Source organism: Andrena cerasifolii, chromosome 13, assembly GCF_050908995.1.
Source record: "Andrena cerasifolii isolate SP2316 chromosome 13, iyAndCera1_principal, whole genome shotgun sequence".
NCBI lineage: Eukaryota > Metazoa > Arthropoda > Insecta > Hymenoptera > Andrenidae > Andrena > Andrena cerasifolii.
In genome coordinates, this window is record NC_135130.1 from 11,282,290 (window position 1) to 11,297,102 (window position 14,813).

Consider the following 14,813-nt stretch of genomic DNA (forward strand, 5'->3'; position numbering starts at 1 on the left):
TTAGTCTTCCGCAATAGAACCACCGTTTCCAGCTGAAATCGACGTCTCTCTCTCGTATCTGAGCAAACAATGAACTATTGATTACACAAAGCCTGCTCTAAAACTAATCCTCCTCACGCGCAGACTAAATTCTACTATTGGAGCTCTAGACATCGGGATACCACGTTTATCATTGTTCAGTTTTTTAAACTTCATGTTTCAACTGGTCCATTTTGAAAATTTACTACTGCAACGCTTTACGATTGTTCGTTCCAGGATTTTATATACCTCAAAAATTTTACGTCCGACAGCATTGACTTTATGAAGTTCGGGTTTAAAATCAGCGTACAGCCATCACCCCATCTTCCAATGCTGTACACCGGTGGCGGCACATAGCGCCAACGCGGAACGCATCCCGGAGCCTTCCGAGCCGTCGACTTTAAAGAGGAGCCGTGCAATCCGGGACAAAACATATGCATCCCGCAGGAGCTGGCACTGGAGCGCACGAACAGTTTCCTCGAGTCCCCAGCCAGCATGATTCTTTTATTTTACTTTCAACCGTGCTCCTGGACACGACGTACTCGATTTGACCCCTCCTCCGCGTCCTACCCCACCCGCCTCTACTTCGTCCCGAGGAAACAAAGAGGAAAAGTCTTGTGAAGGAGTAGGAGCGTGAAGAGACGAAGGTGGACCCCATCCAAGGGTTCGAGGACGAGGAAGGTCGCATATGGTGCCGCCAACCCCCGAAAGTTTCGCCGTATGTCCACGACGGGGGTGGCTATCTCGCCTGCCTCCCCCTATCCACCGCCGTACCTCTGACCCTTTTATCTTATCTCACGGCCGATAGATAAGCACCGGCGATAAAGCTGCTAGGCGAAATGAAGGCACGGCCGGCGTGGATGCAGTCGCCATTCCTTAATTAAGTCCCGACGACCGTTTATTCGGTTTATTGGCTTGTTTGCCGCGTACTTTCCCCTGGTGACGAACATGCCGCCGAGGGATACTCCGCTGCCGGAACGTTCCGCCGTTTATGGAATTGTTTCTTCGTCCTCCTCCTCCCCCGGTCGCCCTCTTCCGTCCCCCATTTCAGCTCGGTTCCTGGAGACCTTGTCGGTCGAGGAATATTCGCCGAGAGGTGGGGGCACGCGATGCGTGCAGGCATAATGACGAATTGTGCGCATTATGGCGGGGACATTCCACGCGAAATCGGACAGTTTTTGGAGTAACATTTCGGATGTGGCTGAAATTTGAATATGTTGTAGTCTTTGGGGATATATAAACATATCTCGAAGGATTTTTGGCAATTTTGAAAAATGTCGATTTTACAGCTGCTTGAAGGTAAGTGCTAACTTTTTTTTAATAAATTATAACTATGGAAGTAGTAAACGGATGGAGATGAGGTTTACGGCGATTTGTAGAAAAGACATTGAAGTTTTAAGAAAAAATTATTTCAGTTTCAGAAACAATTTTTTTTAACCATTTTTGTGCAATTATCTTAAACAAATGCAGTTTTTTAACAACGCGATTTTAAAAATCTGAAAAAACAGAATATAGTTCTATCCTTCCCCTTCACGGTCTAATTGTCAAAAATATAGGCATTTTAAAATTGGCGTTGTAAAAATCGTCAAAAGTTAACGCTGCGTCGCCCAGCACCGGCTCGACTGGTCGGACCGTGCGGTACCCGCAGCGTTAACTTTCGACGATTTTTACAACGCCAATTTTAAAATGCTCATATTTTTGACAATTAGACCATAAAGGGGAAGGATAGAACTATATTCTGTTTGTTCAGATTTTTAAAATCGTGCCCGTTGTTAAAAGACTGCATTTGTTTAAAATAATTGCACAAAAATGGTTAAAAGAAATTGTTTCTGAAACTGAAATAATTTTTTCTTAAAACTTCAATGTCTTTTTTACAAATCGCCGTAAACCTCATCTCCATCCATTTACTACTTCCATAGTTATAATTTATTGAAGAAAAGTTAGCACTTACCTTCAAACAGCTGTAAAATCGTAATTTTTCAAAATTGTCAAAAATCCTTCGAGATCTGTTTATATATCCCTAAAGACTACAACATATTCAAGTTTCAGTCACATCCGAAATGTTACTCCAAAAAGTGTCCGATTTCGCGTGGAGTGTCCCGGCGGGACGTGATATCGCTCGCGTCGAACACGCGAGGGATGAACAAGTAGGTACCCGAGCGTAAAAAAAGAAACGCGGGGCCAATTACCGTCGCGGAGCGCAATTAATAAAAGCAATCGTCACCGCCAAAAATGTCAGGCCCATTATTTGCGGTCCAAACAGTCGCTGGCTGTCTCGACTTCCGTCCAGGGATCAACAGACGGGGCGAGGGGGAAATGAGAGATAAAAAGAAGACGAGGCAGGAGGAAAGAAAAGGGCATAGGCGACCCGGCGAAAGAGATAGGAGATAGAGAGCAGTCGTGGTGAAGGGTGGCGGAGAAGAGACGAAGAGACCCCATTACGTATTCCTCCGGCATCCCTCTTGATCTCCCCGCATTTTTATTGCACTTGCCGCCGGTAAGAATGTTTTATTTATATTTCATATTTCTCTTTCGCCGTTGCTCGGCTCTCCCGTGACCACGAGAAAGCTTGATTCCCCGGATTCGCACAGGGTGACCACGGGATACCAGGGAGATCTTTTATATTCTTTTCCCTCAACCCCCCCACCTCACCGACCGTGCCCTGTAATTTCACCATCCCCATTTTTCCACGCCGTTCCCCTTTGCCCAGCCTCGGGAATATTTTCATCCAGGCTTTTGTCGAAAGTATTTCGCGCTGACACGGTCAAGGGAGAGCGCGGTTGACCCAAATCATTCGATGGGATCTCGTGACAACCACCCCTGCACACCCGCGCGGCTTCATCTGATTAATTGGACGCCGCGCATTCTACCCGTGTTCATTTATTGAAGTGCCAATCGTTGTTGTTATTGCGACCGCTGTGTTATTTATCCGTTTCTCGCGGCTGTTTGGGGAGGGACAGATTGTTTAAAAACAGCGCAACAAACTCGGGATTCGTGTGGAAATATAAGGTACATGCAGGCTCCGCTTAATTGATTCATTTTGATTACTATTACAGTTTGCCGTTTGCGGTAAATATTGGCCTGTAGTTCTCTTTTCACTGAGAGGGGAGGAGAGGAAAAGTCCAGCACGGGGAAAGAGTTGAATCTCACCGAAAATGTCGCACAGTTAGCGACGCGTAAAGCCTATCCGGTGCTTTGTGTCTTTCCAGGGAGGGTGTTACACGCAATTTGCCACACTTTGCCAGTAATGACTCCGTCGGACCCTTCGACATATTTTATGAGTATCATACTGGGGTGTGCATAACTTACAGCCCTGTGCCTGGACTTACGGGCAACGTGATCTCTCGTCGAGTGTAAAACAGCTAGACAGTGGGAAGGAGGAAGTAAATCACATCCTGTGATCGTAAAACTGTGAAACACCCATGATCGAGGATACATTTATTTGATTCAGTTACATCAGAGCAATCCTTGGAGTACTTGTCACGCAATCTATATATTCAAGATATTACGTTTACTTGAGAATTATGTGGTGCGATAACAAATAATTGAATCAACTCCATTAGTACCGTCGTTACTACCAAGTTGGAACTACCAATACCCCAAAACAACTGTAGCCTCAGGTGTACCTACTCTTCCCATCATCAAGCTCTTCCTTGGATTCGCAAAATTTCTTCCCTTTTTCTCTCAGCTCTTCAACAACGGTGTTCCCTGGCAAGCAGCGGCCCAAAGTAAGACCTAAAAAATTATAAACATTAATCGGCGTTCAAGCGAAGGGGGTACAGAGTTGTTGAAGGGATTATTCCTACCGCGGAGCGTGTTATCATTAAGATATACATCATAACCGTGTGAAAACTCAAAGGACTCCTCGGCAGGATTGTTCAGCGAGGGTACGTGAGCTGAAACTGCTCACCAGGCTGAGTAATTTCATTGCATATACGTGACGAGCTGCTCCTCGGACAGCCTACGCTGCTGGGCGATATGGAAACGCGCTGGCACACACGAGAAAGCGTTTTGAGCGCGTGGGAATTTCGGATAATTTGATAAGGATTCATGCCAGTGCGAGATGCTCCAGCGGTACCAGTGAAATTCCTTATTCTAGTCGCACGCGTGCCCGGATAGCTTTTAAATTCCGTGACCCACCTTTGATGGGGCCCGCTTTCGAAACTCCGGCACAACATCCACGTAAATCAGAAGTTTGATACGTTGGACCGACCGGGAAGCATAAATCACGGCCAGAAATTATATTCTCCGAGAGGAGACGTGTCTCCTCTGCGAAGGTCATCGAACAACTTTGGAGTTAAGATCGAGGGACTCGTCCTTTCCACCTGTCCAATCCTGTTCGTTTTGAAACGAATGTTTCCGCCATGGGATCTGTTCGGAATATCGTTTTTTATACATAGTCACTTGCACGGGACAAGATGGACTCGAGAAAATGGGATAAATCATAAAAAATTCGATCACAGAATCTTTTCTTACATCTCGAGAGAATCTTCACCATTTTCACGCAACACGATGGCATACTACTTGAAGAATAGCATTGAAATAAGATTTATAGCACGATTCCACCAGGAGGATATACCTATTACAGATCAATTTTTTTTTTAAATTAGTTTTTAATATTCGAACGATTTCGTCCAGAATTTGCATAATTATGAAGCAGGATAATATATACAATCTTCTGAGTATTTATTTTTATGTTATAACTTTAATAAATTGTAAGATACGCGTTAGCACGAGAAATCCTCAACCATACGCACGGAACACCATAGTCACGTGGTCCTTCGACAGTTGACATTCAATAAATCGGAGTGAGAATTGTTTCTCGTATATGACACCTACTTGCTTAGTTCAACAGTCTTATAGGTAGAAAAGTGGATAAAAATATGTTTCCACATGCTCAATTAGATATACTTAGCTGGATTCTAGCCCAGAGAGCATTATTTAATTCTGTATCGAAGTGTGAAAAAAGGCGGGAAACACATGTCGCGTGCAGTACATTCATTCAATCTGACGTTTTAATTATCGCTAATTGATGTTCTTGATTTGTGCAGTTACTGTAGCAATTGGACTTATCATTTATAGAGTAGTAAAGATTGGAGACTGGTTCGAGAAATCCAGGTGTGTGATCATATATGTGGCAATCATTTCTGTTTTAGGTTATGTGTACTTATATTGTCAAAAAGTGTTCCTCGCATGTAACCTCCTCCTTGATGGAAGATTTTAATATATTGTTCAACGTTGTCTTCACAGGATGAGCAGATTAAGCCTGAGGAAACATAAAAATCCAAATGAACAACCCCCTTGTGAAAATGTTCCGCAGATGAATCCAAATGACACTATAGAAATCTCAGATGATGAAACTGACACTTCACAAGCACATGAATTAATAAGCAGCGATGCAGAATCAACAGTCTCATTAGCAAGCCTTAACGTATCACAAGAAGGATTTATGCATCAGTTTCAAAAATCCACAGATAGCCTAGAATCCGATGAAGATATGGGAGACCCTGCGTCTCCCTTGGCGTCAAGTGCAAAGCCCAACCCATCGCTGTTTACCTGGCATTCCCCTAATATAAATGATAAAAAGCACGTTGCTGAGGTGTCGGATGATTCCGACTCTTCTAACGATTCACATTGGGAGTCAGGATTATTTCATCGCGAGCAAAAGAAGAAGGCCAAAATATCTCCAGAAGCTTGTATACCAAGTGAATATGAATCTACAGAAGACGCGCTACCTGAAGTAGGGATACAACATGAGCAACTTATATCAGGGATCAGAGTGAAGTTTCCTATTAAACCTTACTCGTGTCAGGTCGCTGTAATGAATAAGGTAAGGAATTTTGTATGAACTTTTGGATCTCCATTAGTCGTAAAGTAATTATACATCATTTTTTATTAACACAATATAATATCATTTTCAGCTTATACAAGGTTGTGTAAAAAAAGAGAATTGTCTCCTGGAGAGCCCAACGGGGAGTGGAAAAACACTGGCCCTTCTTTGTGGTGTACTAGCATGGCATGATCACTATTGCGGTGAGTACTGTTTATTGCACCATGTAAACTAAAATTAGATTACTAAATGTGCGAAATTAGCCAATTGCAAAACTCAATTAAAAAGGAATTATCAATTCAGGTTAATTATAATTTGGGACTACAACTATAACTATTAAGTTGAATATACTTAATAGTTATAGTTGTAGTCCCAAATTATAATTAACCTGATTGGTGAAATATCGATCGTATTAATCGTATCTACCTCGTGAAGTGCGTTATTGAGGTTATGATAGTCATAGACACATATGTTTTTAAGTTATTTTAGGTGCCCTTAAGTTACTTTGAAGTCGCCAGGGTCAAATAAATGTCAGTTTTTAAAAGAATGCCCTGGTTTAGCTTCTATAGTACAAAATGTAACGTGTCTCCTAGAGACTAATTTGCACTTGAGATTTCCCTCACGCCTCCACGTGAAGAATAATCATTCCACCCTCAAATTTTGAAGGGAATCATATTAGTTACTTTCTAAGAATCATCTCTGTATAAGAAAGTACGTACACCTTCTTACAAATTCAAGAAAAGAGGGGGAAGGGGATATCGCCGAGGTTAGAGGGATCACCCTCCGTGGTATACCTGCGTTTGGGCGAGCCTAGCATATCAACAACATTAACGTATCGGGGGCAGGGAGGGGGAATTTACAAAAACAAGCACCTTCGGTCTGTTTACCTAACCGCGTGGCCACGGGGCCCTTTCGTCAGTTATCTTCGAACTTCCCGCGTGTTCGGTTGTTAATCGTGAATCGCTTACCCAATCTTAGCATCCTTCGTATGTGAGGTTCTCGAGTGTTCTAGACATTTTCGACATTAGAACGTGTTTCTGGGTACTCGGGGAGCCTCAGCCCGTCGGCTTTGTCAAACTTTCATTCAGTCTTCCCGATGTTCGCTCGTCAGAAGTTTAAAAACTCATCCGGACAACTTCTTAACGCGTGTCAGGACGACGACAACGACAACGTCCACCGCTCGCTGGAAGATGCAAAACGGTCGTGTCGAGTAATTCTTGCGTCTAAATTGGGCCGCTGCCTCCGCTCCCACTCGGAAAGTTGCACGCCATTCGAAAGTTTCACGGAACTTATTTCGCCCCCAATGGCCGTCGTCCCCGTAAATACCGGGGAGAATGTATTTTTTAATATCGGCACGGAATACGCTTGAAAAAGTTAGAACAATAGTGGTGCAAGAGTTTGCATAGTCTGATAGCTTCTTAAACTCTTGGGCACCTACGGATTTTCGTAGCCCGGTTTAGTCGTAGCATCGGGATGGCCAACGGGACATGAGTATATGGCAGGGGTGAGTAAAATCTCAGCATTCTTTAACATTATTTATTTATTCAATTTACACTGTAGTGCAGTACACGTATCAAGTCTCTGCCACACTGTCATTTTCGTTGTAACTTGCTACCAGAACGTTAACTCGATAGCAATAAGCTTAATTCCACAAAATAGGGAATCTTTCATGCGGTAAACGTGTAGCGTGCGCTCGGATCCCTATGTAGAAGGTATCAAGCGTATAATCAGGGACTTTTAGCCGCGGACAAGAATGCTGAGGGAAAGACATTAAGAAAGTTCTCCGTTGTCCTCCAACTCAGCCATTCTCGACCGCCATATTAATTTAAATTATTCAACCGTCTCGCTTTCCCCTTGGCCGCACCACCGTTTCTATGTCCCATGGTCGTGTGCATGCCGCTAATTGGTTGCGATTCGCGCAATTCCTAAACAATTAGATTCGACGGTACATATTGCCCGTCCTCGGCGGTACCAGTTCGCGAACACCGCCCTGGGTGGTAGGCGACCGTACGCCTTTTTGGCGAACGCCCGATGAGAAACGTAATTTCACGGGGATTGGGCAGCCTTGATAGCGGGTTTGCGTTATTATTTCGCGTTTGCATAATACTTTTGCCTCCTTTGTCGCAGTGGTTGCGCAATCGGGGAATGACAATTCCTCTGACTGCAACTGGCAAGTATCCTTGGCTGAACTTTGGCAGCGTTCTCACCGCTGCACTTAGGTGTTTTGCAAAAAAATGGCTATAGTACGGATGTTGGTGTCTTCTTTGTCTACTTTTATCCTGAGAAAATAACTTTAAGCCTCCTGCTCAAGTTAATCACGTTCGTTGTTGTTCATGTTGAATTCGAAGCGTTTACAACGACATATTTCTTTTCCCTCACCCACCAGCTACTATACGTGGCTTGGCGAACGCGAAGTTGTAGGAACCAGCTGGAACAAACCAACCACCGCGTCGTTCCACTTCCGGAATCACGGTACCCTCCCTAGTTTCCTCCTCTTCCTTCTCCCCAGTGACATCATCCTCGCTGATCTGGAATTATCGAGCACGCGAAACCCTTTTCCGCTCCGAGGACTCGAACATTGTCCCGTGGAAGGAAATCCTGGGATTAATTGGTAGCTTCCATGACAGTAGCGTGCCATTGCTGGCCACAGTTTTCCTTCCTAGTTGTTTTCTTTCTCTCCGGACGGATTCCTTTGTTAATATTAATTTTATAAATCTGACAATTCGGTTTTTAAGTCTTAGTTGAACGTGATAGGGAAAATGGGACATTTAGTAAGTTGATGTGTACAGATTTAACAAGTGGCGACCTACTTCTATTTCGCTACTTATGTCGCGCGACACTAGATGGCACTGATACGCACTCGTAATTAGACGAACGAGAAATAGTATGTGTGTATATACCAGGCGCCTCGATTAACGTTAGTCATGACAGCCACCCCTTCCTTTTTCCTCAGCTATAATTCATTTTTATGCTTTAAACTTGGCACTGTCACGCTCCGTTCGAAATAATCGAGTGGTACTGCTAGCCACCGAGACTAAACTTGTTGGTAGGTCGAATAAATTATATCCTCGAGGAGGTACAGAAAATTTTACGTGTCGCCGGGTCTAATCGATTAGTCCTCTCTCGTTGACTGAATTTTTCTCGTGAATTGGCTTGCTCGCGTGCCATTCATCCCTATAAACTATTCGAAGATGACTTAAGTCTTGACTCGGCAGAGAACCTTGAAGCGTGATTCAAGTTTTGATGGATCGAGGTGATTCTTTTGTAATTATGTTTGTCTTGTTACTTTGGCTAGCCTCAAAACCTGTTTTCCTACCCGCAGAAAGGTGCATTATTCTGAAGCACCTTGGAAACGCAATCAAACTTCAGCTCGATTGAAAGGTCTGTCGGTTTGGGAACAATTTTGTCTGTAATTAGAGTTTAGCAACTATTCTTGACAGAGAAACCGCGTGGCTGAAAACAATTTACTTTTCTGATTTAGGTACTCTACCCTAGTAGCACTTATTGTTGCCATTTTGATGGCCAACTAATTCCCAACTTGGGGATACTGTGGGCCAACCAGAAATGCTACTAGGGTAGTAATTGCCGTAGGTTTAGATTGGAGATTGGCAGGCTTCTAGCAATGTCTTTATATCCCATCCGACCACATTTACCGTCGTAGAAACCACACAAAGTGACTTACTGTCAAAACCCTGCCCATAAATCGACCAAAATCCCCACAAAGAGCACCCTAAATTTTGCGACCAAGTTCAGAAAGTAGCCCTACTGTCGAACTGGAAGCCCAAGCTCCGCGGCTTTCCAACTAGAAACGACTTACGAGTGTCTAAAGTCCCCAGCAAAGAGCATTAATCAGCGATCGCTAAAAAGCCGGGGACGTGTCTCGCGCAATTACGAAGGAATCCGCAGAACGGAATTGTTCTATGGGAGGAGGAGGATCGTGACGCGTTGCGAGCTAGCGGCGCGGAGTTAAGGAAATCGAGAGTCGTCCGTGGGGGAATATAAATTTCGAAAGTTTATCGCTGGATCGCATGCCGGCTAATGTCACTTTATTACTCCGACAGCGAAAGACGACGTCGACGAGTTGGGAATAACCGGCGGTTTAAGCGGAAGGGGGGGACCCATTGTGTGCGCCTGGAAACTTGGCGAGTCGCAATAATTATCGGCGAACGAGGAATTATATATTGTGTACCGGGCATCGTCGTCGTCGTCGTCGCCGTGAATCGTCTTTGCGCCTCAGCATGCAACGATTCCACGCTGAATATGCAGGCCCTTCTGTGACGTTTCGACATTAATAACGCGACCTGGTCCCGGGTTTTGCGCGACAGAGGTACCAACCGTGGTACCATCGCCGAGCATGGCCCCCCAGAAACAGTCTAATCGCTTCTCGTATTGTTCGAGAAGAGATTATAGTTGTAACAAAATCAATTTCCCACTCAGTACCACTTGGTGATGGTAATAACACCTCAGGTATCCTCGAGGAACTGAGTCATTTTTTTTATCTAATTCGTTAAGTTCTTTGGGATCGGATTTGGATTTCTTATCTCTTACCAGGTGATTTTTATAGGTTACGTATCTGATTTTGAGCGGAAGGGTCTTTAAAACCTTACCTTTGTTAAAACTAATCGTACCAGTCATTTTTATCCCATTCTTTTTATTACATTTGTGTTAATTAAAATTCAGACAGCTCGAGCATGAAAGTTGTTAGATTTGGTTATGAGAGCGCAGTGGAAACTTTGATGTTGAAATGAAGCTAAAAATGAAGTCCGTTCCCTCTGAAACAGAGTATTTCACCGTCAGTTAAAATGTTTCCTCCGGTTGGGTTTGATGTTACATAACATGTCTGTGAGATTGCGTTTCTTGATAGAGCCTGTCTGAACGTTTGAGAGAATTTTTCTTTGAAGTGTATGCAGCGCAAAGGGAAAAAATTGATTGCCCGAATTTTTTAAACTGGTGCTATCTTGATCACATTTCGTTCTCAACTTAAGCCCACATAGAACTCGGCAACTCCCAAACGAGAAATCGGTTTCGATCTAACGTTACCTCGTGCGATTCGCGAAAGGACAAGAGAGACTGGGCGAACGGAGGGAGAGGGAGAGAGAAACGTGGAACGGTAGTTGAGGAATGGTGCAGGGCTACCCGCAGAGCACGCTACTTGCTGTGGCAGCTTCACGAAGGAAAGACAAAGGAGGGCCCACGCTTTCATCCGTGCCGACATTAAGGTACCTACCGTATACGCCCTTTTGGGACACAATAAGGTCCGCATGCGGGTCCAACGGATCTCACGTCTTCTACGTACGCATACGGCTTTCTTCACAATGAGAATCTCTCTCTTTCTCCCTCGACTCCCCCTGCTCTTCTACACATCCTCCTCCCCTTTCCTTCTCTCTTCTTGTCTCTCTATCGTTCGATCTCTCTTTTCTGCCTCTTGCCCTCTTTTTGCTCCCTTTCGCTTTTTCCCTCCGCTTTGTGTGTCTTCTTTTCCTTTTCGTGCTTGCGCGATTCTTTTTTTCCCCGCTCTATCTGTTGCCTCTCTCTCGCTCTCACCGTTCCGCAGCATCTTTCGTTCAGTCGTGTCTTCTGTTCTGGGGCATCGTGAACGATGATTTGAATTTTGCTTCAGATATCTCGATGCATCGAGTTCTCACTAAACAGTAGCCCTGGTAGTAGACTGACTAGTTGGCAGCGGTTAACGAAGCCAATTACTCTTAGCTAATTGTCATTCGGTTTACTACAAGGTATGCACCGATCCGACGCCTCATCAATAAAAAAGTAGACCCCAATTAGACCAAAACATTCGTCCCTACAAATATATGCGTGTCCCGTCGGAAGAAGGAAAGCTCTCAAGGGTGTAAAGGGATCTTCTCGATTTCCAACGCCCTCGATCCCTGTCGTTGCAGAAGGTAGTCTCACGTAGCAACGTTCGAGCGTTATGTAAGAGTGTATGTACCTATTGATCGATAATAGGATGCAGAATCCTCGAGCGGGAGCAAAAGGTTCGCGGACAGGTCTTGCCAGTCCCGGATGGTCCCAAGTAGACGCGGAAGATAAGGGACCCCCCAAAGGTATGGCGTGCGCCGCCGGTTCCCAACCAGTCCTGAACTCCTCTCTCGGGTGGTCCCCAGCGTTCTCGGGCCCCTCCATGCCCCTCCCCCTTTCTACGGCCCTCTCGCCGTCTCGCTGTTTCCGCGGTCCTCTTCCCTCTCGTTGCTCGTCCTTCGATCAACTATTCGCTGCCGATTTCCACACTTCGTTTTCTGCTTTTTCAGTCTCGCTTTCAACTACTCCTCCACGAACTTTTGCTTTTACACTTCCCCTGTGCCTATACAATTGCGGGACGTGTGCAATAGAGTGGCCTTTTTTACGGACGAGTGCCCACAGTTAGCTCTCTGAAATCGTTAGCGATACCGGAATCCCCAAGCTCTTGCAAATACTTTGAAATCACCACTACCAGTATTAGATCAGCTGCCCCTATCCCTTGTGGAAGCTGCAAACGATGAGGAATCGCGTTTTGGCCCTTCTTTTTACTGCCTCGACCATCGATTTGATATATCATTGGACCTGCCGGGCAAGGAACTCGATCGACCAGCCGCGCTTGCACGCTCGGTTGCCTCGGCCGCGGCAGGACACGCCAGGATCTCTCTCTCCTTCCGAGAAGGGATTCGCGATTCAAAAAGCGCCGCCCCTTGCGAATTCCAGACGACCCGCGCGATCTTACATAATTTCACATGCCCTGGACGATCCACAGGCCCTGCCGGGATGTCCTGGAATCGCCCATTCCAGGATTTCCAAGGCAGGGCTAACGATTCCAGATAGCCTGGTCCCCAGCTCCTCATCTAGGATCTCGCTAGGACCCGCCGTTCCAGAAATTCGTTCACTTCTTGTCGAAGATATACTTCTTTGTTCATCTTTAAGCTCTATTCCAGCTTCAAAACGCTCATCCACATCGTGACCTCCCCTTGTCCACCGGCATAGGCATCGTTATCCTCAGTGTGACTGTCGCGATTAGTATTTCAAAATAACATCAAAAAGTCACAGGTCAGGTAAACCACTGACCGCATATCTCGTTTGCATAAAACCAGCATCCTCTGCGCTGTAGGGATTCATCACACCGATTTCCCAATGTCTTCAACATAGCGCGCGTTCGAGTTAATGAAAAATGACGCGTATGAACCGCGCGGGGAGATAAATTGACTCTTGGCCTTGAATAATCCGCAGGCCGCAGTGAATTCGGTCGGTTCGACGAATTCGACCGCGCATTCCCCGATGTAATTCACGTGGAATCGATCGTGTAGGGCCCCTACACGTTGCCGTGGCCGAGTATTTTTCATTCGACCGGAAATGTTTCGCAGGTGAATTACGGGCGCCAGGCGCCCCAGGCATGTCGTGCTGACGGCCGATTCGTCGATTGACGCCCCATACTTCCCAATTTTTGCCGTCGCTTCTATTTCGCTCGATTCGCATTCTCGCGTCGTTCGTTACGAACGAGAGAAACGTTTTGTAAGCGGTCATTAGTGGACCAAATGCTGTGTAGGCTTTATCGCACTGCAAACAACTCGGTGCTGATATTAAAGAATCGACGGCATTAAGAGAAAGTAGCCCGGACAATAGTGAACGTGTGAGATTCGCCATTAACCTATTCTCACGTGTGGCGCGTGACCGCTGTCACGTGATATGCTCGCGTGCGCCATATGTGTCACGTGACACGGTTGCGTGCGTCGCGCGTGGCGCACTGGTGCGTCTTCCGTGCCTACGTAGCCGTCGTGCTTTTAATGATGTGTAGGAAAAGTAATTGCAATCGAGCTTTTATAATCTGCAATTGGATTTGGGTTTAAAGTTTTCCAACCTGTGCGTAACTAACTCGAATTAGAATTAAAGTATATAGATTGTAAGTCTTAGAGCAGCAGTCATCTTATTACATAAACCTTCAAGTGTTATTCCAACTGGAGATGAGAACGTTGTACTCTTTTTTAACTTGGAATAAAAAGAACGGAGTAAAATAGTGATGCCACACCGTGAAATTGTTTCTCTGGTCATTCCCATTCGACGTTTGGAATCCCCTGCCACTCACAGTATCGATATTTGGGAACTCAGTTTGCCGAATTACTGCGGACGATTCTTCAAATAAATAAATTTTGGATGCTCTCGCGACGTTCGATCGGCCGGCGTCAATCAATCGGCTTTTTCATCGTCACTATAGCGCCCGAATACACCCGTTTCGCTGCGCGGAGGGTTTCCAACCGCAGACGAGGAATCCCTGTTCCGCCTGCAGGATTAACGGAATTGAAATTTCGATTGTTCCACAGCAAAAGTTCGACCCTATCGAGCCGTCGCCTCTTGATTCCGGCAATCGCTGCAACCCTTCTCGCGCTTTTACTGTGTTCAACGGCATAAAAATGTTTTTTTCGTTCATTCAATGTCGGTAGGAAAGGGAGAGTGAACTATGGGACATCGTAGCACATCTTTTTCGGGAATTCTTGCAACTTTTACAACATGCGGGATCAACAGAGCTGCATAGTAATGCAAAAAGTTGCCCTATTATCTTTTATTTAGGGGCGACTTTTGTGACAGGGATGTGAATTTGTTGAAAGTTCGATCTTTGTACAGAGTGAACGCCACAAATGATTACAGAAATCGTTGCAAAGTTTCGGAATGCGCTAAAAAGTCGGGTCAACCCCCTAACCAAAGCTCGATTTCAGCTCCGATCCTCCTAAAAACCTGCGAAGCTCCATCCCATTCTCGAATATTAGCTAGAATTCACTGGCGGAAGAACACCAGAAAGGAACAGAACTGGGAACGAAGGGGGAGAGGGACGACACCCTCTCCAGCCCTTACTTAAGTGCAGAAACTTCTCCCGCGCATTCTGCGCCGCGTGCAGTTCGCCTCCCGTACGCGCGCGCGCACGCTCGCGCGACTATACAAATTTATAGCGTGCATACGCACAATATGCGTGCACACGACGTTAAAC

The 14,813-nt window shown here is 45.4% G+C and overlaps 2 protein-coding genes across 3 annotated transcripts in view; one reads left to right on the top strand and one right to left on the bottom strand.

Annotated features, from left to right (window-relative positions):
- Sppl (signal peptide peptidase-like protein) overlaps positions 1 to 14,813 on the bottom strand; it is a 327,977-nt gene that overhangs the window by 134,053 nt on the left and 179,111 nt on the right. The gene's annotated exons all lie outside the window — the stretch shown is intronic.
- LOC143375765 (Fanconi anemia group J protein homolog) overlaps positions 4,803 to 14,813 on the top strand; it is a 53,594-nt gene continuing 43,583 nt past the window's right edge. For both annotated transcript variants that reach the window (XM_076825197.1, XM_076825198.1), the window contains exons 1-3: positions 4,803 to 5,136; positions 5,269 to 5,848; positions 5,940 to 6,051. In XM_076825197.1, coding sequence (XP_076681312.1) covers positions 5,051 to 5,136; positions 5,269 to 5,848; positions 5,940 to 6,051 — 778 coding nt within the window. In that variant the 5' untranslated portion in view covers positions 4,803 to 5,050. The remainder of the gene's footprint in view (positions 5,137 to 5,268; positions 5,849 to 5,939; positions 6,052 to 14,813) is intronic.